This window comes from Scyliorhinus canicula, chromosome 11, assembly GCF_902713615.1.
Source record: "Scyliorhinus canicula chromosome 11, sScyCan1.1, whole genome shotgun sequence".
In the NCBI taxonomy this organism is placed as follows: Eukaryota; Metazoa; Chordata; class Chondrichthyes; order Carcharhiniformes; family Scyliorhinidae; genus Scyliorhinus; species Scyliorhinus canicula.
The window spans coordinates 153,867,932-153,889,751 of NC_052156.1; the positions used below are offsets into that span (position 1 = coordinate 153,867,932).

Below are 21,820 nucleotides of genomic sequence, written 5' to 3' on the forward strand. Positions count from 1 at the left end.
ATCCAGGGTTCTCTGAACTTTTTGGCCCCATCCTTTCCCTTTACAGAAACATGTTCGATTTGTCCTCTCTATGTTTCCCTTTTGAACAGCTGCCACTGCTCCAATGTGGATTTTCCCTACTAGTACTTCTCCCAGTCCAGCTTGGCCTGGATGTGTCTTATCCTATTAAAATCGGCCTTGCCCCAATTTCCCCAGAATATTGAGCTGCTCGCTCCTTTAGTTCAGTGCATCTTTGTTCTTATCCACACCATAACAACCTTAAATCTTACCGAGTTATGGTCACGATCACCAAAATGCTCCCCCCACTGCCACTTCTATCACCTGCCCGGCTTCATTCCCTAAAGTTAGATCAAGTACCGTCCCCTCGCTTGTAGTACTTTTTGTCTGATGGTTCAAAAGTTCTCCTGGATGCACTTTAAGAATTCTGCCCCCTCTCAGTCTTTCATACACCAATTAAAATGAGTGAAGTTGAAATCCCTTATTATTACTCTATTGTTTTTACACTTCTCTGAGATTTGCCTACATATCTGCTCTTCTATCTCTCCCTGACTGTTCGGGGGCCAATAGTACATTAGAAGAATGTGAGGTTATCTCATTGAAACATATAGGATTCTGAGGGGACTTGACAGGGTAGATGCAGAAAGGATGTTCCCCCTCGAGGGGAATCTAGAATTAGATGGCTTGAGGGGCCAAAAAATCTACTACTGCTCCTATTTCTTGTACAACATATATGATTTTTACTGCCATGGCTTGTTCCAGAAATGTGTTCTCGTTGTAAAAATATCCCTTATCCTGCCATGTGAGTAAGCTTTTGGTTTATTTACTAAGACACAGACTGTGCAAATTTCTCATGCAATGAATTAATGAATCTTTATCTCTAACTGATGTATTCAAGGAATAACACTTCAAATGCCTGCAAGTTGCATTCCTAGAAAATGAGAATTTAGTTCCAAGCACAGTTTTCACCAAGATTTTTTTTTCAAAGAATTTTACTCCAAATTTTCAACATTTTTATAAATTACAACAAACATAACCCATCTCCCCCTCCCAATACATTGAGCCACCTCAGCCCCCCCCCCCCCCCCACATCCTTCCCTAGTTTTAACCAAGATTGCATTTTTGGACCTCATGCAATGTTTTGTTTCAGAGTATAATTTCTCTTTCTTTGAAGTGATGAGAGGTGGACTTTTCAAAGACATTAAATTCCCTTTCCTGCCATTTTATAAACATCAGCTCAATTGCATCAGACATCAATCTGATCTCTGGCTCACGGAAAAGGAGGGCACAGAAATCTAGGATACAAACGTTAGCCTCATTCTTACCTTGTGAAGTCTTCCTCGTCTTCTCGCTTCGGCCTCATTTGTTTAGGCTGAGCCATGTTCGTCCAGCTGGGGAGGGACGTTAGTAGTCGGCTTATATCCTCATCCTTTGCCCATGATGCGCTGATAATGAGCTTCTCTTCTGACTGAACTACGCTCCTGTATCGAAAAGAGGAATGGAATTAAATACAGATCATTCCTGCAAGAGCACCTCAGGTTGGTCTGATTGGAAGAACTCTATTAACTAGATGTTTTCTCAACTTATTGATAATACAATTATACAATTCAATATGGTTATTTTACCTGAGGGCTGGACACATTATCCAAAATTTATGTTAAAGAAATAAGGGTTGAATAAAGATGGATTGGTAAAACAGCAGAAGTATGAAGTACACATTTTTAAAAAGAAAAGCTAATGTGGAAACAAATTTTTAAAATAGGTCTAGAAGTCAGACAGTCTTTCAAATGAAATGACCCAAAACCCTGTCTGCCTGCTCAAGTGGATTAACAGCAGAGGCCCTACAGCAAGAGGAATGGAACCAACACTCCACCTGACATCAACCATCCACACCAACACTGAGCACTCCTCATCCGTTTCTACATTGACCAAGATCTCTGTGCAGCAAATCAGCAAAAGTGGATTCCTACAGGCAACTTGGTCTGCAGCTGTGGTGCCCCTCAATCAATGACTCGCACAATTGAAGATTGCCTCCTGACAAATTTCAGCGGAGGGCTCAGAGAGCTCCTTTTATCCACTGCGGAAGGTACTACCCGACTTGGTGATTACAGCACATGCTAAAAAGAAATGGAAGCAAAATATTCCATGTACAATTCGAAGGGAAGCCAGTTATTCTGCACAATGTTGTGCTAGTGCTCCACATCACAATCATTAGCTGGTCATCCATTACATTTATTGTTTGTGGGACCCAGCTTCTGTAAGGGGGCTGTGCAACAGCAGCTGCAACTCAGCAGTAATAATTTGGTTTTAGAGTACACTGTGATGCTTAGTTAAGGTGTTAGATCCTTTCCTTCTCATGGGAATTAGGACACTGTTTGGCATAAATTAGCAAGAATGAGCATTTGAAGGTTGTTTCAGATCCAGGATGAATAATAGTTAGAAGGAAAGTTGTCACTATTATATATCTGTAATAAGAAAGTAAAAAAATACTGAAATTCCAGAGTAAAGCTACTCTGAAATGTTAACTCATGATTCCTCTTCCAAAGCTGCATGTCATGGTTTTATATTTGCACTATTTTCTCTTCGTATTTCAATATGATGCCACTGGTTTGTTACGTTTATCCCCCAAACACATTCAAACTTGTGTAATTGCAGGCCTCCATACACAAGTTAGCACTGTGTATTTACCTTCTTTACCTTCTCCCTCAAATTCAGCATTTCTAAATAGCTAAAAATGGCCACAACATTTTAATTGCCGATGTGCCTGCCTCTGGCTCGAAAAACGTCACTCATCAAATGGCAGGCAAATTCAGTGCCTTACTCCCTTGGGCCCGTAACTCCAAAATCTCCCTTCTCTTGCTCATTAATCTTTGTAGCTTTTGCTGTTGTGAGCATCTCTCTTCTTCATTGGCCTGTACCAATTGTATTCCCCTGCCCCCGGAGGACATAATCACTTGGCAACATTCCACCTTAAGGCATTCTGAACAATAGTCTCCCCTCTATTCTGACTGTGCGGCCTCCAGGTTAAACTGCAGTCTTTGGCTCATCCTTCACAGGTTACAGCATTATCACCTGCAAGTAGCAATTTCCTCAAAAGCTTCCCTGAGGAATTTATTACTTGGATTACAACGCTTTTAAATAATTGTAGCTTTCCCAAACCTCAGGCGCGAATGGGTTTCCTAAACTCTCCTTCCTGCTCTGTGCTGAGTGCAGTTTTGGTCTCCACACTGAAGAAAGGATCTACTTTAATTGGATATAACACAGCAAAGGTTCACTGAATTGGTCCTGGGATGAGGGGTTGTCTTATGATGAGAGGCTGATTAAATTGGGCTTAATTCTCTGGAGTTTAGAAGAATGAGAGGTGGTCTCATTGAAACCTAAAAGATTCTGAAGGGGCTTAATGGAGTGGACATCGAGATTGTTCCCATTGTTGGAGAATCTAAAATACGGGAGCAAGTCTTGGGATAAAGGACTAATCAGTTCAGACTGAGATGAGGAGAAGTCACTTCACTCAACAAGTTGTGAATCTTTGGGATTCTGTACCTCAGAGGGTTGTGGATGCTCCATTGTTGAATACATTTAAGGCCGAGATTGACAGTTTTTCGGTGTCTTTGGGAATTAGGGTATATAGGGAGAGGGTGAGAAATAAAGTTTAAGCCTAAGATCAGCCATTATTATATTGAATGGCAGACCAGGCGGGATGGGCTATGTAGTCTACTCCTGCTCCTATTTCTTGTGTTCTTGTACTCAATTTCTTTTCACAAGTTTCCCCACCCATCCTGACTGAAAATGACCTCATATGTTCTTCCCTTCCTGCAGGGATGTCTATCCCTTCCCTTACCTTGCATTTTTTCTCTCTTACTGCTCTCTAACCTTCACTCCTACCCTGATCCCGCCAACCCTGACCTCTTATCCTGCCACCTTTGACCTACAGCTCGCTCCCCATCCAGATGTCAGCCTTCATGGAAGATGCAACTCACCCTTTCCCCGTCCCACAACCCAACACCCGTCTTCACTCAGCAGATCTCTTCTCCACTCAACCACCATCAGAAAATGCTGCTTTCTATTCAAATAGAGAACAAGAATACAACACCAGCAGATATTTATAAAACATCTTTAATGTAAATGGTCATTTGTTTATGCAGAACTTGAGTATTGCTAGAAAAAGGAGACATGCTGTCAAAGCTTTTAGTCTTTCCCGCATCAGGACAGTTTTCAAGAGTATTAATAATAAAAGGAACAACAATTTAGACCACATGAGAAGAGAGTGATGATTGATTGTCAAGTGGACTCTGACCAGTGGAGGTATTGCCATGGAGAATGCACCAGAGAACAGTTAACAACCAAGCTTTCAAACCTGACATGTTGACTCTAGATTGGTCAAAGCATTGCCTTGAGGAATGAACCAGGGAATAGCTGCTCACCAAGCTTTTGTTTAGCTGCAAAGGGCATAATGGGCGGACATGCTCCTTTACTCTGCATTGGACAGGGTCCTGTGTGAATATATGCAGGTTCAAGCACCTGCAAGCCAGCCACACTGCAAGCCAGACTGATAATCTTAAATTGGTTTTCAGTGTATTTCTTAGCACAATTAGGATTGTTTAGCAAGTGTTGTTAAATTGCGGAATCACATCTAATGCTGGTCATTATGTTTTGAGTTTTGCAAGCAAGGACCAATTGGGTACAGTCTGTACTTCACCTGTTGTGAACAGCTGCTTGATATGATCTATCAATCATTGGGACATAAGACATCACACCGGCACTGAAATTTATAGACCTCATTACTCATTTGTGTAATCGGCAGAAAACCTTAAAATCAGGAATGCTCAAGAGATTTGAATTAGAGGAGCGCAGGTATTTTGGAGCACTGTTGGGCTGCAGCAGATTACAGAGGTATGGAGGAGCGAGATCATGGAGAGATTTGAAAGGAAAAGAATACAGAAAGAGGAAACAAAAATGAAAATAAGAGTGAAAACCGGAAGAGAAAAGAAAGAGAGAGAAACAGAAAATGGAGAATAAAAAAGTTGCAGCAGGGAGACTGTTTGTGTTGCCCCAAAGGTTGAACAACAGTGGACTACTCAGAAAAGAGCAACTATGTTAGAGAAAGGAATGCTGATCGACAGGAGAAACTTTAATCAGTGACAAAACCTCAATCCTGCACAAAGATGACCATTATTATTCACATTTGAACCTCGGCAGTAAGCAGCTACTTGGTGATGGGAACTTTGCAGCCAAGCCTGGTTAAACCTCAACCTGAAGTACATACAAAGGTAGTTACAGCAGGGAAGCCTGGTAAATGATCATGAATGGAATAAGGATCTTGCACATATAGGGTAAACGTGAGACTGAGTACAGTGCCGCCCACACTGTGATGTGAGAAAACACATGATCCACACCCAGGAGGCAGTCTGGGGTTGGTCAGAGCGTGGGCACAAGCAAGCCTAGAGCCAGCTCCTAGCTTGAACGCTGCATATATGCATATATATGTATATGCATATATGTACATAGTTCCTGCAGTTAATAAATACATACAGTTAGTCTACATAAGACCACAAAGACCTTATTAAGACCTACTGAATATTATCTAACAACCTACAACAATTCTAGACAATATTTTCCTCCCCAATGCCAACAGCACTGACGGTAATTGTGATCCCTCTTCTATTTAGGTGCATGTGTGGCTCAGTTGTGGGAATGAATATTTATACATATTTGGGAAGTATTTTTAATTTAACATTGATTTGGAAACAGATCATATCAATGCCAAAAAAACAAGGGTTCAGAGTCAAAGATTCTGGACCCTGAGGAACTCTTGTAGCTTTCTTCAAAATATAAACAGGACTCTGTTTAAACTAGTCATTTTAATATACCAGCAATCTTCTAACATCCACCTCTTATTTTTACATTGTTTATTGCAACTGTCACAAGCTGTATTACATGGTGTTACTTCAGTTCATGTTTCACAATTATTTTCACTGTGATAGGAGAATGGAAAAGTTAGCCTTTTTCTGGTTCTTGTTTCATTCACTCCATTGACGCATTTTCCATTCTAAGGGCCCTGAAGCCCTTTTCACTTTTTTTTCTCTTAATGTGCCTTCTTGCTCTGCTCTATTTGGCACTCTGCCTGAGCTGTTAGGAGCAATGACAAGTTACCATGTGCTTGAGGGGGAGCTGTCTTCATGCCAGATCACAATCAGCTGGCTCCAAAGCACTCCACCGCCTTCAGACCCAGGCATTCCTGACGGTGTTTAAAAACTACAGCTGTCAGTGGTTTTTGACAAAAATCCATTATTGATCTTTGGAGATGATACACATGGACAGTTCTCTGTGCCCCAGCAGCCTCCTATTGAAGGGTAACATATTGCATTTCACAGAAGCATACAGCACAGGTAGAGGCCAACCATCTCACTGTGTCTGTGCCAGCTCTTTGAACAAGCTCTCCAAATAGTCCTCACCCCTCTTTTCTCTGAGTCCGCATGTATTTCCTTTTCAAGAAAAGATCCAATTCCTTGTTTTAAAGGACGGCACGGTGGCACAGTGGTTAGCATTGCTGCCTCACAGCACCAGGGACCTGGTTCGATTCTGACTGTCTGTGTAGAGTTTGCATGTTCTCCCCGTGTCTGCATGAGTTACCTCAGAGTGCTCCAGTTTCCTCCCAGAGTCCAAAGATGTGCAGACTAGGTGGATTGGCCGTGCTAATTGCCCCTTTGTGTCTAAAAGGTTAGGTGGGTTACAGTGTTATAGGGATAGGACTGGGCAGTGGGCCTAGGTTAATGAGCTTTCTCGGAAGTTCCGTACAGACTCGATGGGCCAAATGGCCTCCTTCTGCACTGTAACGATTCTATGAAAGTTACGATTAAATCTACTTCTATCACCTTTTCCGGCAGTGTCTTCCATCTCCCCATTTCCTCCTGGTTCTTGATTATCTTAACAGTGTGGTCAGGTTATTGATCCTCTTTCCAGTGGCATCAGTGGGCTGTAGCCTCCTGGTGCCCCAGTATTGGATTTGGCAGGTACCCCAAAGATGCACGAGAGATTCCTCTTGGAACTTTACAGGGAGGAAGTTTCATTGTAATTGCCATTAAGCACTAACTTTCCAAGGACAAATATGCTGCGAACCATCTGACAATGCAAATTAAATTGCTCACATCGGACCGTTCCATCAGGGTTACACTAATAGTTATTCTGAAAACGTCAGAACAATTAAAACCTCTTCCAACTTCTGGGTAACTATTTTGAATACCCAGACTGAGCCTCGCATGGGACTCTCTCTATCCCACGATCCCCGTGGGAATCTCTGCATCTGCAAAGGACATCCCACCCATGGGCCAACTTTCATCCCTGGCTAGACACCCCCCCCACCACCCCCCAAACGCATCTCCACCTCGAGATCAGGCTGGACTATCCTCCTGCTGACCCGACCACCACCACCGATGCTGATTGCCACTCCGAGGATGTTACGGCTCAATGTCTTCCTGTCCACTCTACCAAAGTCCCTCACAACCTTGAACGCCTACAAAATCTCCTCTTAACCTTTCTTTTGTCAGCTGTGGCTCAGCTGGTAGAACTCTCGTCTCCGAGTCAAAAGGTTGCGGCTTCAAATCCCACTTCAGGATTTCAGCACAACAATCTAGGCTGACGTTCCGCTGCAATATTGAACACGTGCTGCATTGTTAAAAGTATCGTTTTTTGGAAGATATGTTAAACCAAGGTTCTGTATGTCCAGTCGTGGCCGATATTCACCCCTCAATTACAATCCCAAAAATGTGGTACCTGGTACTGACTGTGTATGGGAGTTTGCTTTTTGCAAATTGAGAGACTGAGGCAGAAAGTGTCGAGGACAAAAGTAGAGAGAGGAAAACAAAAAATTAAAAAGTGCGAGACAAGTAAACACTCATTTAAAGGAAGAGGAGAAGCAACAGTTTTTCCATGTTTTGCCTGTGGGAAACCCATGGGAAAATAACATTGTGTAATGGTGTAACCAAGAGTCTCTTTGTAAAAAGGTCCCGCTGCTACAGAACAACATATTCTCTGACCTACCATGAGCAATGTTATGGGAGATCAGTTAATCTTACTTTAAAATAGCATACAGCTCTCCAAGAGAAAAGATCATGACAATTAGCGGTGACCTGTGTGGGAGTAGAATTGCTTTTATACCTGTTCCCACAGGGTACTGCACCAGCGTCAGCCAGGCAGGATCTTTTCAAACATGAATTGTTCTGACTGGAGCACTACAGCAGCACGAGTAAGGCAAGGAAAAATCAGCCGGTGTTTCTGAACACTTTCCATTGATCACTTCACCAAAGGATGCATGTGTGGGCATTGGTTAAAGACAAGACCGGGCTCCTTGTGATTCCGATTTGGTTGAATAACCTGCTGAAAATCAATGTCTAGGTACAACGCGATTAGTGGTAACTTGGGCAAGGTATCAGAAGCTGTCCCCATCAGTTAAATTCTATCCAGCCAGCAACCATTGCCCAGTGAAAAGGATCTGATCAGCAAAAAATAAAAGCTTGAAATTAGACCATCTTTATCCTCCAATGAGAGACGGCAGTTGAAAGGTTTCCTATCAGATCATGGATGACTGTTGGTGAAAGAGTTTTAATTTAGTGCAAGAGTAGTAATGGATCCATCCCTGCCAACATTTGGCACAGTGACAGTCCCAACATCGCCATCACTTACAGTGAGGACTGCATCCTTATTTAGATGTGAAAAATTGAGGTGTTGGTGCAGAGAATCTGAGTGTGTGCAATTGATGTTGCACAGTGGAGGACAGCGGATGGGAGTAGTGTGGAGAAGAGAGGTAGAAGGGTAGGGTAGAGATAACAACACTGCTTCTGAATTAAAAGTCTAACGTAGTATTGCACTGGGTAGAGCCAAAATATCAATGCCTTTGTTGGCAGCGATTGATTCTGTATAGTACTGCGACATGTTGTGATTAACTACTGATGAATTTTAAATGGAGTGATAAGTGACTGAAGTTGTTTCCAACATTAACTTACTAGCTCGCCGTGGGCTTCGTTGGCATGATAAAATCTGTCTCACGAGATGTCTAAAACTACTAACTCCCAGCTGGTACTGTATTGTTGAAATAAAATTCTTCTGCAAGTGGTAGATAAGGCTTCTGGCATTGACATAAGACTGTGCGCTACTTAATGTTAAATCAGTAAAAATGTGAATGCCCAGATTTGCAGGTTAGCTATTGGAATGTCGATTTATATGGTCGTGGCCTTTCCTCTCTCATTGCATTCATTTTGCTACCAAACTGAAAAACCTGATTCCACGTCTCTCATATCTCTGGATCACCAGTCTATTACTTTGCATTATGCCACATACTCTTTCCCTCAATTCCTTGTCAGGACTAAACTCTCCTCTCCCCATGCCACACTTGACAACCTCCCCATAAATCTTTCTCTATCTCAAAGCCTCATTTCCTACGCACTGTATTCCCCCAGGCACTCTTTCCCCCCAAATTGCCTGCAAAGTCTTCAAAGTTTTCATTCCACAAACCCCTTGAACTATCTCTCCATTCCCACTCCAGTTTCAGTAGCCCTGATCTTACACTCCACAGCTCTAACTTTTATCTGGTCTTAATGCCTCTCCACTCACGGGTTGCAACTTTACATGCACTGGTCATCTCCAAATTGCCTGTCTGGTTTCAACACTCCAAATCCAAACATTCGATTAACAAGGAAGAGAAACTCAGTTCAAAACAACATGGTAAATACAAGTTAATACTTAAAAAAAAAACTTTATTTTCAAGAAAATATAAAATGGAATATAAAAAAATGAGTTGAAGGAATGAAGCAGCTTAACAATTGGATCCAATGCTGAAAACTGGGCAAACACTTCAATAATTTTTGATAGAAAACGTCTTGCCTTAATTTATTTTCTCTGGAGCTCATGAATACATGGTGTACACTACGGATAGATTCATAATAGTGGCCCTTTACAGAGACTCTCACATTCGTGAAATACTGAACCCGCTTTTCTCCCCCTCATGATGTCATGCTTTCTAATTCAATTTAAGGGAATAAATTATATGAATTACTAAAATAAAATGTATGTCCCTTCTTCTCCGTCCCGTCTTGTGGCCAGGAGCCCAAGGATGAAGCCATCTGCTCAGCTATTTACCCTTCGTCTCCAGGGGGATAAAACTAACTGCAGCACCTGATCAGGTGACTTAACATCAGTGGGAAAGAACCCCAGACTGAAGCAGTTCAGTGCTTTTTATTTGTGTAACACCTGCCACTGCTGGAGCATGATTTCATATGATTTCCTCGTTTATTCAGTCAGCCAGAAGATCGGCTGACAGTCCCGGGCCGTGGGTCCTGGCGGGTACACGGCTTGGCAACCAGGCTGAGAACGAAGGGAACTGATGTCTACGCTGAGCCTTGCTGACAGTTACATACGGGAGAACACGCATTGCCGAAAAGGGAATAGAAATCAAATCCCTTTCAGCCAACACTGCAAGGTTGGAGGTTTTTAAAACATAAAATACTTTTGGCTTTGCACTTCAGATATTTCAGAACATAATGTCAGTCTAGTCCTTTAATCACAGGCATTATTTTTTGGGTCCTTTGTCAGCTGCTGCAAAAATTAAAATAAGAAGTTTACTTAAAAAAAAAAGAGTGCTTTTATTGCTCTGCGTAGAAAAATAGCCTTTACCTTTCAAGCTAATAAAAATATCTGGGCATGTTGTCTAAATTTGAGTCCACCCCCCCCCCCCCCCCCCCCCCCCCCGCCCCTTCTCTCTTGAGGATGGCAATTAATAATGGGGCAACGAGCAATGAATGTTGGCAGCTTTCATTATCTTGCTCACATGGCCTTTAATAATTGCAAGTAGGGATAGGAGTTCTACCAGGTACTTAAGGAGAACCACAGCTCTCACTGTATATCCCTCACCGAGCTCAAGGCAAGGAAATTGATAAACTCGGTTTCTTCAGTGGACATTAAGAATCAATCAGCCGCGGTTAATTGGGGTTACACGTCAGCCAGACTGGTTAGGAGTTGCCCGCTCCCGATTCGGAACAGGATTCTTACTTATACGTAGTTTCTCCTGTCACATGTGGGATACCGGCAGAAAGACATGTTGGATCGCCATCCCCGGTCCATGACAATCTCTTGCGCTCCAGCTCAGCTGGTGTCCCGGGGATGAAGGATCTATTAATTACCAATTGACACAACTTGAGATAGTTTGATTTAAAGTTGCAACTAAGGCTATTCCAGTACCATGGTCATTATGTCACCGTATCCATTTATCCATCCAGCTATGGTATGCTCCAGGCGCAATTCCCAGTCTGTGCTAAATTAACTAGCATTAAACAAGGATAGTGGCAGGAATGCGGAAATTGGCTTCAGCACCCAGCAATAGAGAAGAAAAATTCAGGTAGAATTTCCTCTCCTGATGTCCATCCAGTGAGCTCTGCAGGAGGTCTGCATGTAAGTTTGATGATAAGAGGATGTAGCTTATTAGCTGTAAACACACAGTTCCACAAAATAACTTGCTGACATTTATTGCCAATGGTCACACATAAATAATGGTCACCCAGGACTGACAATAGTGCTTCAGCAAATTAACTAATGATAGAAAAAAAGGGGATAATAGTAATAAGATTTGGATAAAATTGGCATGAAAATCAAATGACAGAAAGAAATAATTCCAACCAAGTTACTCGACATTTCTTCCAATTTTGAAGAACATTCTTTTGTCAATCTAGAATGATCTATCTGAAGTAGATGCACCACGCTGCTTGATTCCAAGTGACTTCCCTCGATAGGATAAAATATCAGTCATTTTCAAGTCTTTCGGTCTGCATTCAATCTTCACAGAATCACACAGTGCAGAAGAGGCCTTTCGGCCCATTGGGTCTGCACCAACATGTGAACAACACCTGACCTACCGACCTACCTAATCCCATTTACCTGCACTTGACTCATAGCCTTGAATGTTATGATGTGCAAGTGATCATCCAGGTACTTTTTAAAGGACGTGAGGCAACCCGCTTCTACCACCCTCCCAGGCAGTGCATTCCAGACCGTCACCACCCACTGGGTAAAAAGGTTATTTCCTCACATCCCCCCTAAACCTCCTGCCCTTCACCTTGAGCTTGTGTCCCCTTCGTGACTGACGCTTCAACAAAGGGGAACAGCTGCTCTGAACCTCAAATCATAAGCCAGAAGCTAATTAACATTACAACCTCCCCTGGATTGTCTCTTGACTCAAGTGATGCTGAACTCACATGAAACACACCTACCATTTCCCTCCAGTGAACTTCAAGCATTAAGTAACGCCAAGAAATATCAGAAAAACAGAAGCTCAAACACTGGTGACATCACAAAAATACAACAGGCTGCTTTTGTTAAATTACGAAAACTAGGTCAGGGTAGGACATTACCCAAGTTCAAAAAATGTAGGGCAGAATAGATAAATCATAGATTGTCATTTAGATCATGCTGAGTTTAGGTTTTAAAGTTGCACATGTCAGAGAGGGTGATCAGTTCCACAGTTCGGGGTTACAGTAGGAAATAGTACGGACTGATTTCAACAGTGAGTTCTGTTGTGAATCTCACTCCACATAGTAATATCCTTGAGGCCACATAATGGATAGCAGTGAGGGAATTTAAAGATTATTTTCTCATGTTTATATTCAAATTATTATTCATAACTTGTGTGGACACTTAACAGGCTGCATGTTGACCATCTGTTCAGCTTTGAGGGAAATAACTGATCACAATTAATGGCAGTTCACTAAATAGTTGCCAACCAGAGCCAAAACTTGTTAGCAATTTGTTGATGCAAAAGAGCCTCCATTTGACATCGGTGGCTTTTGTTTCTTCAACACAGTTTAATCAAACAATAGCAATTTGCTCGCACATCTACTGCATCTGGAACAGAGCGCAGAACGGACAACTGAAGGAGACTACCTGTGGTCTTGTCCTTCACTCGGTCAAATCTACCACTCCCTTGGTGAGGTTCACTTGCATATATATTACTGACTACTGTTCAAAAGTCCTGTTACAAACTTCAAGCTCTGCTTTGATCTGTCTTCTCTCGGCTCCCACCTGTGCAGTAGAAGTTGCTCAGCAAAACCTGTCATGGTTTCACAGTACAGGAGAAAGCTGGGAGTAGATATTAAAACAAACACAAAGCGAATAACTGCTGTTCAGGCACACAAACTTATGGTTAACTGTTAAATTAAAATTAAATAAGACATGAGTGCACTTCTATATTGTCACGTTTTGTCAATATAGATCAAGATCAAATTATAATAATCAAGATCTCGCAGTGAGCAATATGAGGTCTTTTTAGAAAACGAGGAAATCGAAGGAAAGGTTTACTATCTGAGAACTAAAATGACATTGAACTTAATAAATTTAGAAAGAGACCAAAATTAAGATCGTTTGAAGGTAACATTGTGGGAATTGATTTTGAAATGTGGTTAATTGAGATGTAGCACAGCTTGTGTTGTAGATGGAGAGAAGCACAATGGCTTCCGGCACAGTCTTATCACCTTTGGAGTCCTCAGTTTGAAAGCAGTCCAGACAGATGGGAAACAAAAATAAATAAAATGAAATTTATTCTGCCTGATGATTGTAGAGAGGCTTGAGTTAATACTGTATCAAACACCGCCATGTAAATGTTATCATGACTCAATAAGTAGTTGGGCTGTATGCCGCAGGGATGTCAGGTTTTGTTAAATCCAAAACCAGACTAAGATGTGGAATTATGAGTGAAGTAATGAGATTTGCTTTGCTTCTGATTATAAATCATATTCTAAGCTCAATAAGTAATTCAATACTTATTGAGCTTATTGGGCAGCGCGGTGGCAAGTGTTTAGCACTGCTGCCTCAGCGCCAGGGACTTGGGTTCAATTCAGGCCTCAGGTGACTGTGGAGTTTACACGTTCTCCCTGTGTCTGCGTGATTTTCCTCCCACGGTCCAAAAATGTGCAGGTTAGGTAGATTGGTTGTGATAAATTCACTATCCAAAAGGTTAGGTGGGATTACTGGGATAGAGTGAAGCGTGGGATTAAGTAAGGTAACTCTTGGGCAGACTCGATGGACCAAATGGCCTCCTTCTGCACTGTAGGGATTCTATGATGCTATTCTAATATTAAAAACACAATGTAAATGGATGCCGATTTCAAAGACAGGCTCTTGCAATTCTTGACTCCACAATGCACTGGAACTTCCACTCACTGAAATTCAAGGACACTGACTCCATCAGAATTCCCAGGATCAGCAGCAGGATTCAACGATGGGTGGAAAATTCTGGAATGGGGTAGAACATGGATGCAACCTCCACAGTGAAAGGGCTTTATCCATTCAAATGGATGAGTAGCATGTGGTACAAGGGAACGCACTGATGGTTACAGAAAAAAAGGCGAGCGTGAAAATGTTCCAGCGGCTGATTTTTTTGGTTTCTACTCGCAGAAGTCAAAGACTGGAGGGATTCTATTGCTGGAGCAGCTGGAAATAAACCATTAAAAACAACAAAAACGGTAGAGGATTCTTCTTCAGTGGAAGGATGCGAGGCCCCCAAGCATGGAGGCCTGGATCAATCAAAGGTGGGGTTCATCAAATTGGAGAAGGTGAAATTTGCCCTGAGGGGATCAGTACAAGGGTTCTTTAGGCGGTGGCAGCCTTTCCTGTATACATGGGTTTGTTGGATGTGGCGAGTGTTATCTCTTTCCTTTTTGTTGTTTTTTTTTGTAGTTGCTTTTGTAGTTGGGTGGGTGTTGTTCTTAGGTTTTTACCATGGTTGTTTTGTTAATATTGTTTTGTTGTTTATATTTTGTGAAAATCTTAATAAAAATTATTTTAAAAAAAAAACAACAAAAACAAAGTGCTGGAAAAACTCCGTAGGTCTGGCAGCATCTATGGAGAAAGAAACAGAGTAAACGTTTCAAGTCTAATGTGGATCTTGTTCGGAACTCATCGGTTTTTCCACCACTTTGTGTTTTGACTTCATATTTCCAGCAGTAAAAGTCCTGACCCATGTGGAGGTGGCGGCTTTGGTTGTGTGATGCACCGCTACAACTCTATGATCGCTTTATATTATCAAAGCAGGTTCAACGTGCTCATCATGTAAGTGCGTCGTCAATTGAATAACAGACAAGTTCACCAAAATACAAAGGAGCCTAATCTTAAAGCCTATCTTAATATTCAAACTGTGCGATTTGAGATTATCAAATGGCACTTTGTTCCCTGTCCCATAAACATTTTAACCTAGCACGTCTCATTTGTCTCCTGCAATGCATGCTTACACATGCAAGTCTCTCATCCAGAGTTCTTGTTCTTTTCCGCTAATTATCATTGCCATCCACTGCACGAACCCTGGCAGATTGTGACTGCAGGATCTGGATACTATTGCAGCCAATTAATACAATTCAATACTCCAGCAGAAGGAGACGACATCTAATGTCAGGAAATGATATATGAGGGCCACTAGGCAAGGAAATGCAGACACCTGCACATAAACTCAAGAAGCACTAACAATAATTGGAACAGATTCGGGCCTGGTAATTGGAAATTAAGATATGGGAGTCAATGTGCCATCAGTGGATCTGTATATCTTTTAATATGTAATGTATCGGTGTTGTCTTCAATCTCTCTACCAGCGATCATATTCCTCCCAAGAATCCACAAAGCATCTGTTCAAGCAAGAATATAGCTCATGCAGACTCAAGCTAACAGAACTACTCTTTCCTACAGAGATTTCTGCAAGCCGCGCACAAGAACAGGATGACATTGATCAAGAAGGTGCAGTCTCCACTGCTGCCTCACAGTTCCAGGGACCTGGGTTCAATTCCAGCCTTGGCTGACTATGTGTGGAATTAGTGCGTTCTCCCACTATCTGCATGGGTTTCCTCCGGGCGCTCCGGTTTCTTCCCACAGTCCAAAGATGTGCAGATTAGGCGGATTGGCCATGATAAATTACCCCTTAATATCCAAACCGTTAAGGTCGGGTTACTGGGTTACAGGGATAGGATGGGGATGTGGGCTTAAGTAGGGTGCTCTTTCCAAGGGTTGATACAGACTCGATGGGCTGAAAGCCCTCTATCTGCACTGTAAATTATATGATTCAGCACTTATGACAACACTGGCCAGGTCTAAGTTACTCACCTTCCCTCATTCACTAGATACAGTGACTCCATGAGGCTGGTTAAGGTTGCATATAGTGCTGACTTAGCAAAAAGTGCGACAACCTACCTGAATCCTATTGGCCGGGGACAATTTGTTCTCCCGTGATTTATTTTGGGGAGTATGAGCTCCCCCAATGAAGAGGGCAGGGCAATCACTGTATAAATAAAGCTGGCCAGTGTGGTATTGGCTAGAGAAGGAAGCAGTGGTGAACTACTGCTGCTGTGTACATATTGTTGTCAATAAAGTTACTTTCTGTCTGACTCTACAAACGCGTGCTGGATTCTTCTTGGCCCTCACAAAAAAAAAGAGTACGAGGAAGCGAGGGTGTACAGATGTGAGAGTGGAGCCTGCATAGCTGAATGGAGGCTATGAAATATCAGCCTCGGGTGACAGATTACAAAGATGTTGGCTTTGGGGACCCTGCGAGAAAATGAAGGACTCGAACAGAGCATCAAAATATTTGTAGATTCTGCAAAGCCCACCTGAAGATGTGCAGCTGGTGGTTGGGCCTGCTGTGAATTTCACTGTCCCACTGTGTGTCCACATCTAGAGATACTCAACATCACTGCGATGTTGTCTTGTTGAAGTGACAGTTGTAGGAACATCTGCAAATCTCCCTGTCACTTCAGATTAGGTGGATTGGCCATGGGGTTACAGGGATAGGGTGGGAATGGGCCTAGGTAGAGTGCTTTTTCAGCTGCTTGGTGCAGGCCTGTTGGGCCGAATGGCCTCTTTCTGCACTGGAGGGATTCTATGGATTCATAAATGATCCATGTACGTTAGTCACTTCAATGCAAAAGTACAGGGAGCAACTGCAGGTCTTGGCCGACTCCTTGCTGGTCCAGGGACAACTACTCTTACTTCCCAAAGTATGATGGCGTCACAACCTAATTGGTCTTTCCAAATAAAATATGGCTTCATCTGTTCAGACCCTGGCTTGTTGATCCATCTGGTTAATATTCTGTGCTTCACTTTTCCTCACAGGGCATAGGGCAAAGGTCTGCCCCTCAAAAACTGTGGGGTTGCCTCTGGGCCGAGGTGGATCTATACCTGCAGACCCTTCAATTTACCAGCTTATCACACAATACAGTTTCGTACTTCATTAATTCTAGAAGGCCTCCTTCTTTTATTTGAAACATTTCTTTTATTTGAAACATTTCTGCCCTAGTTAACTAAATTCCTTTGAGCCGGTCGTGTCCAGTAGACATGGTCCTCGGCCTGAGACGACCTTTAGTGGAAGCTGGACAGATTGCTGCTGATATCTCACTGGTGTCGTGGTAGTACCTATGATCATGATGGCTTCTCCATTATAGGTTGCTAATTTTGCTGACGTATTCCTTAAACTCAAAAGCTGAACCACTTCTCACAAGTACCTGTACGTTTGTTCCCCGATTATGGTAGCGGAGGCTCCAGTGTCTACTTCCATCTCTATAGGTTTACCATTAACCATGGTGATGGGGGCTACCTTGCCCACTTTCACGTTGTTCAGTAAATGATTGTAATTGTACTGTGCTAATGCCTTTAGCGCTGAGCAGTCTTGGCTTGCTCTTATACCAATGCCTCATATTCCCCTTCCTGTGGCATGAAGAGCATTCTGCTTCCTTAAATCTGCAAGTTTCTTCTGTTTGTTTTCCAGTGCTTCCACATCTTTATCCCAAAGGCCTTTTTTAAACAGGTAAATAAGGTGATTTCTGGTTTTGTGTGGGCGGGTAAAACCTCGCGAGTAAAGAAATTGCTGCGTAGTCGGGGGGGAGAGTGGGTTGGCGCTGCTGAACTTTAACAACTATTACTGGGCGGCAAACATAGCCATGATTAGGAAGTGGGTAGTGGGGAGTCTGGGAGCAGTGGAGGAAACATATGTGAGCGGAGGGAGCATCGGTCTGGGCTCCAATTTATAACAATCAGCGGTTTGTTCTGGGGAGGCTAGATGGGGGTTTTCGGAAATGGCCGAGAGCAGGGAGCAGGGATCGAGAGGACGGAAGATTTATTCATAGATAGGAGCTTTCCCCGTTTGGAGTATTTCAAAGAGAAATTTTAATTGCCAAGGGAAAATGGGTTTAGATATCTGCAGACACGGGATTTTTTGTGAAGCCAGGTTTCGACCTTGCCACTCCTACCGCCACGGGAGATGCAGGACAGGGTAGTTTCTAGAACAGGGGTGGGAGAGGGGAAGGTCTCGGCTTTCTATAAAGAACTCATGGAGTCAGAGGTAACTCGGATAGAGGAGCTAAAGTCAAATGGGAAGATGAGCTGGGGGGATGGGGGGGGGGGGAGGAGATCGAGTTGGATCTGTGGGCAGAGGCTTTGAGCAGAGTCAACTCGTCCTCATCATGTGCCAGGCTCAGCCTGATACAATTCAAGGTGGTACACCGGGCACACATGACAGTGGCCCGGATGAGCAAGATTTTTGGGATAGAGGACAGGTGTGCGAGGTGTGTGGGAGGGCCAGCAAACCATGTCCATATGCTTTGGGCATGTCCGAAGCTTAGGGGATTCCAGCAGGGATTTCCAGAGGTCATGTCTACGGTGCTAAAAACAAGGGTGGTACCGAGTGATTTTTGGAGCGTCGGACGATCCGGGAGTCCAGGGGGCAAAAGTGCCCGACACCTTGGCCTTTGCCTTCTTGGTGTCCCGGAGATGGATATAGGACTCAAAGCCCCCCAAAATCAGAGATCTGGGTTAGCGACATGGTCGGGTTTCTCAGACTGGAGAAAATTAAGTTCTCCTTAAGAGGGTCAATGCTAGAGTTCGCCTGGAGGTGGCAGCCATTTGTCGACCTCTTTGGGGAAAACTGTCAGCAGAGGCAATAAGAAAAAGCCGGCGGGGGGGGGGGGGGGGGGGGGGGGGGGGGGGGAGAGAGAGAGAGAGGAGAGGAGGAGAGATTAGGCTCTTTTCTGTTTAGGGTAGGTTGTTAGGAATGGTGATGGCACTATGTTTATATTTGTATTTGTACTGTTTACTGTTATTATTATAAAATTATAAATACCATAATAAAATGTTTTACAAAAAATAACTGCCAGTTTCTGGGGAATGACTGCCCCCACACTGATAACATCCTGCTTCGATCCTTGATGTTGCACTCACTCTCCTGAATCTTCTGACTCTGCTTGCTGCTACATTTGCTCCCAGTTTAAAACTAATATCTTCACTTTTTGCACCGCTGCTTCTCACACTGACTGACGAACCATGCTCCGATTTCCGTGCTCTGAAATTCCTGTGTGCCATTCTTCATTGCTAGCATAATCTCCAGCACCTTTATAAAATTTACATCTCTCTCCGCTAACAGCTTTCTCTGGATGGTCTCATTATTGACTCCACAAACTAAGCGATCTCTCAGTATATCGTTCAGGGTGGCCCCAGAGTAGCAGTGCTCTGCGATTTGCCTTAGCTTCATAATGTAAGTTGCAATAGACTCTCCTGGGGCTCTACCTGTGGAATTAAACTTAAAACGCTGCAGGAAAACTGAGGGCTTTGGATGATAGTGTGCATTCAACATCTGTGACCGTACTGATCATACCCCACCACCCCGCATTCCCATCAAGATGATTGATGTACACCTCAAGCAGCAAGGGACCCAGCACCGAACTCTGCGGATACAAGCTTCCAGTCACAAAAACAATCTTCGACCAATACCCTTTGCCTCCTGTCACTAAACCTAGAACTTATTTGCCACATTCTGGACATCTTCCTTGCTGTGGGCAGCTAAGGCAGTCTTCTACATACAGAGGCTTCTGACTCCTGCTTCTATGACTTTGTCAGGCACGCAGTATGGAGAGATAAAACAGCTTCCCCAAACGGGACATAATGTTTTTGCCTGTAAGCATGGCACGTCTCCAGTGGCTTCCATAAGCTTGGTGATAAAGAAGAAATTCAAGATTTGTGGAGCCATGATACATTTTTGTTTTATGCAGTGAGTTACCCCAAAGGCATCAGACCTCTTTTTAAATTAAGTTACAGGGTATGGGTGTAATGCTGGCTAGGCCAACATTTATTGCCCATCACTTGTTGCCGATGAGAAGATGGCGGGGTGTTCTTTTCTTGAACAGCTAAAATCCATGTGGTGTAGATACAACCACAGTGCAGCTTGGGAGGGAGTTCCAGAATTGTAATCCAATGGCGGTGAAGGAACAACAAATATGTGTCGAAGTCAGGATGGTGAGTGACTTGGAAGGGAACTTCAGGGAGTGTTGTTATTAGGTATCTGCTGCCCTCGTCTTTGGTAGCGGTCAAGGGTTTGGAAGGTGATGGTGAATTCCTACAGTGCCTCTTGTACATGGTACACACTGCTGTCACTATTCGACGGTGGTGAGAGAGAAGGTTTGTCCTGGATGGTGTCAAGCTTCTTGAGTGTTGTTGGAGTTGCACTCATCCATGTGAATGGAGAGTATTCCATCACACTCCTGACTTGTGCCTTGTAGATGGTGGACAGGCTTTGGGGGGGGGGGGGGGGGGGGGGGCGGGCGGCGCGGACAGTAGGTATGTTACTCGCTGTAGGATTCCTAGCCTCTGACCTGCTCTTGCTTAGGACACTACCCTATGGCTAGTGCAGTTTAGGTTCTGGTCAATCATTACCGCCAGGATGTTGATAGTGGGGGATTCAATGATGGCAATGCCATTCAATGTCAAGGGGCCTTGGTTAGATCCTCTCTTGTTGGAGATGGTCATTGCTTGGCACTTGTGTGGCTCAAATTTTACTTGCAACTTGTCAGCCTAATCCTGGATATTTTCCAGATCTTGTTTCATTTGGACATGGACTGCATCAGAATCTGAGGAGTCGCGAATGTGCTGAACATTTTGCAGTCATCAGTGAACATCCCACTTCTGACAGTAAGGTGACCGTTTAATTGATGAAGCAGCTGAAGATGTTTGGGCTTAGGACAATACCCTGAAGAGCTCTGGCAGTGATGTCCTGGAATTGAGATGATTGTTCTCCAACCATCACAACCATCTTCCTTTGTACTAAGTATGACTTCAATCTTGCCACAGGCATAAACGTTTTCAAACATGTCATCATAGGCTAATATGTCAATTATCGTAATTTTATCTTGAGATTTATTTGCTGCTTACTCTAGAAGAGCTCTTGCTGGAGGCAATGCTCATTTGTTGAAAACGTTTATTTATATTCTAACTATGTACAAAGTTGAAATGTGCCAAAGACATAGTTGGAGTTACTCTCTAATATACTTTAAATTTTCCAAAATTCCCTCAATTCGGGAAGGATCCTTTAGATTGTAAAACAGTAAATGTAACTTTTGTATTCAAAAAGGGAGGGAGATAGTAAGCAGGAAGCTACAAACCTGTTAGCCTAACATCTGTTCTCAGAATATTTTAGAAACTAGTTTGAAAGATGCTACAGAATCGCAAAAAGTTTGTTTGCAGGTGCAGTAGGTAATTAAGGAGGCAAATAGAATTTTGCCTTGCACTGCTTGAGGGGTGAAGTTTAAAAACAGGGAGGTTATGTTACAGCTGTATAGGGTGCTGGTGAGGCCACACCTGGAGTACTGGGTATAGTTTTGATGTCCTTACTTGAGAAATGATTTACTGACCACTGGAGGGGGTGCAGAGGAGATTCACTAGGCTGATTCTGGAGTTGAGAGGATTAGCTTATGAGGACAGACTGAGAATTTAGAAGAATGAGGGGGAATTTTATAGAAACATACAAAATTATGAAGGG

The 21,820-nt window shown here is 43.1% G+C and overlaps 1 protein-coding gene across 2 annotated transcripts in view; it reads right to left on the minus strand.

Annotated features, from left to right (window-relative positions):
- exoc4 (exocyst complex component 4) overlaps positions 1–21,820 on the minus strand; it is a 574,741-nt gene that overhangs the window by 89,688 nt on the left and 463,233 nt on the right. For both annotated transcript variants that reach the window (XM_038811812.1, XM_038811811.1), the window contains one exon: positions 1,323–1,478. In XM_038811812.1, coding sequence (XP_038667740.1) covers positions 1,323–1,478 — 156 coding nt within the window. The remainder of the gene's footprint in view (positions 1–1,322; positions 1,479–21,820) is intronic.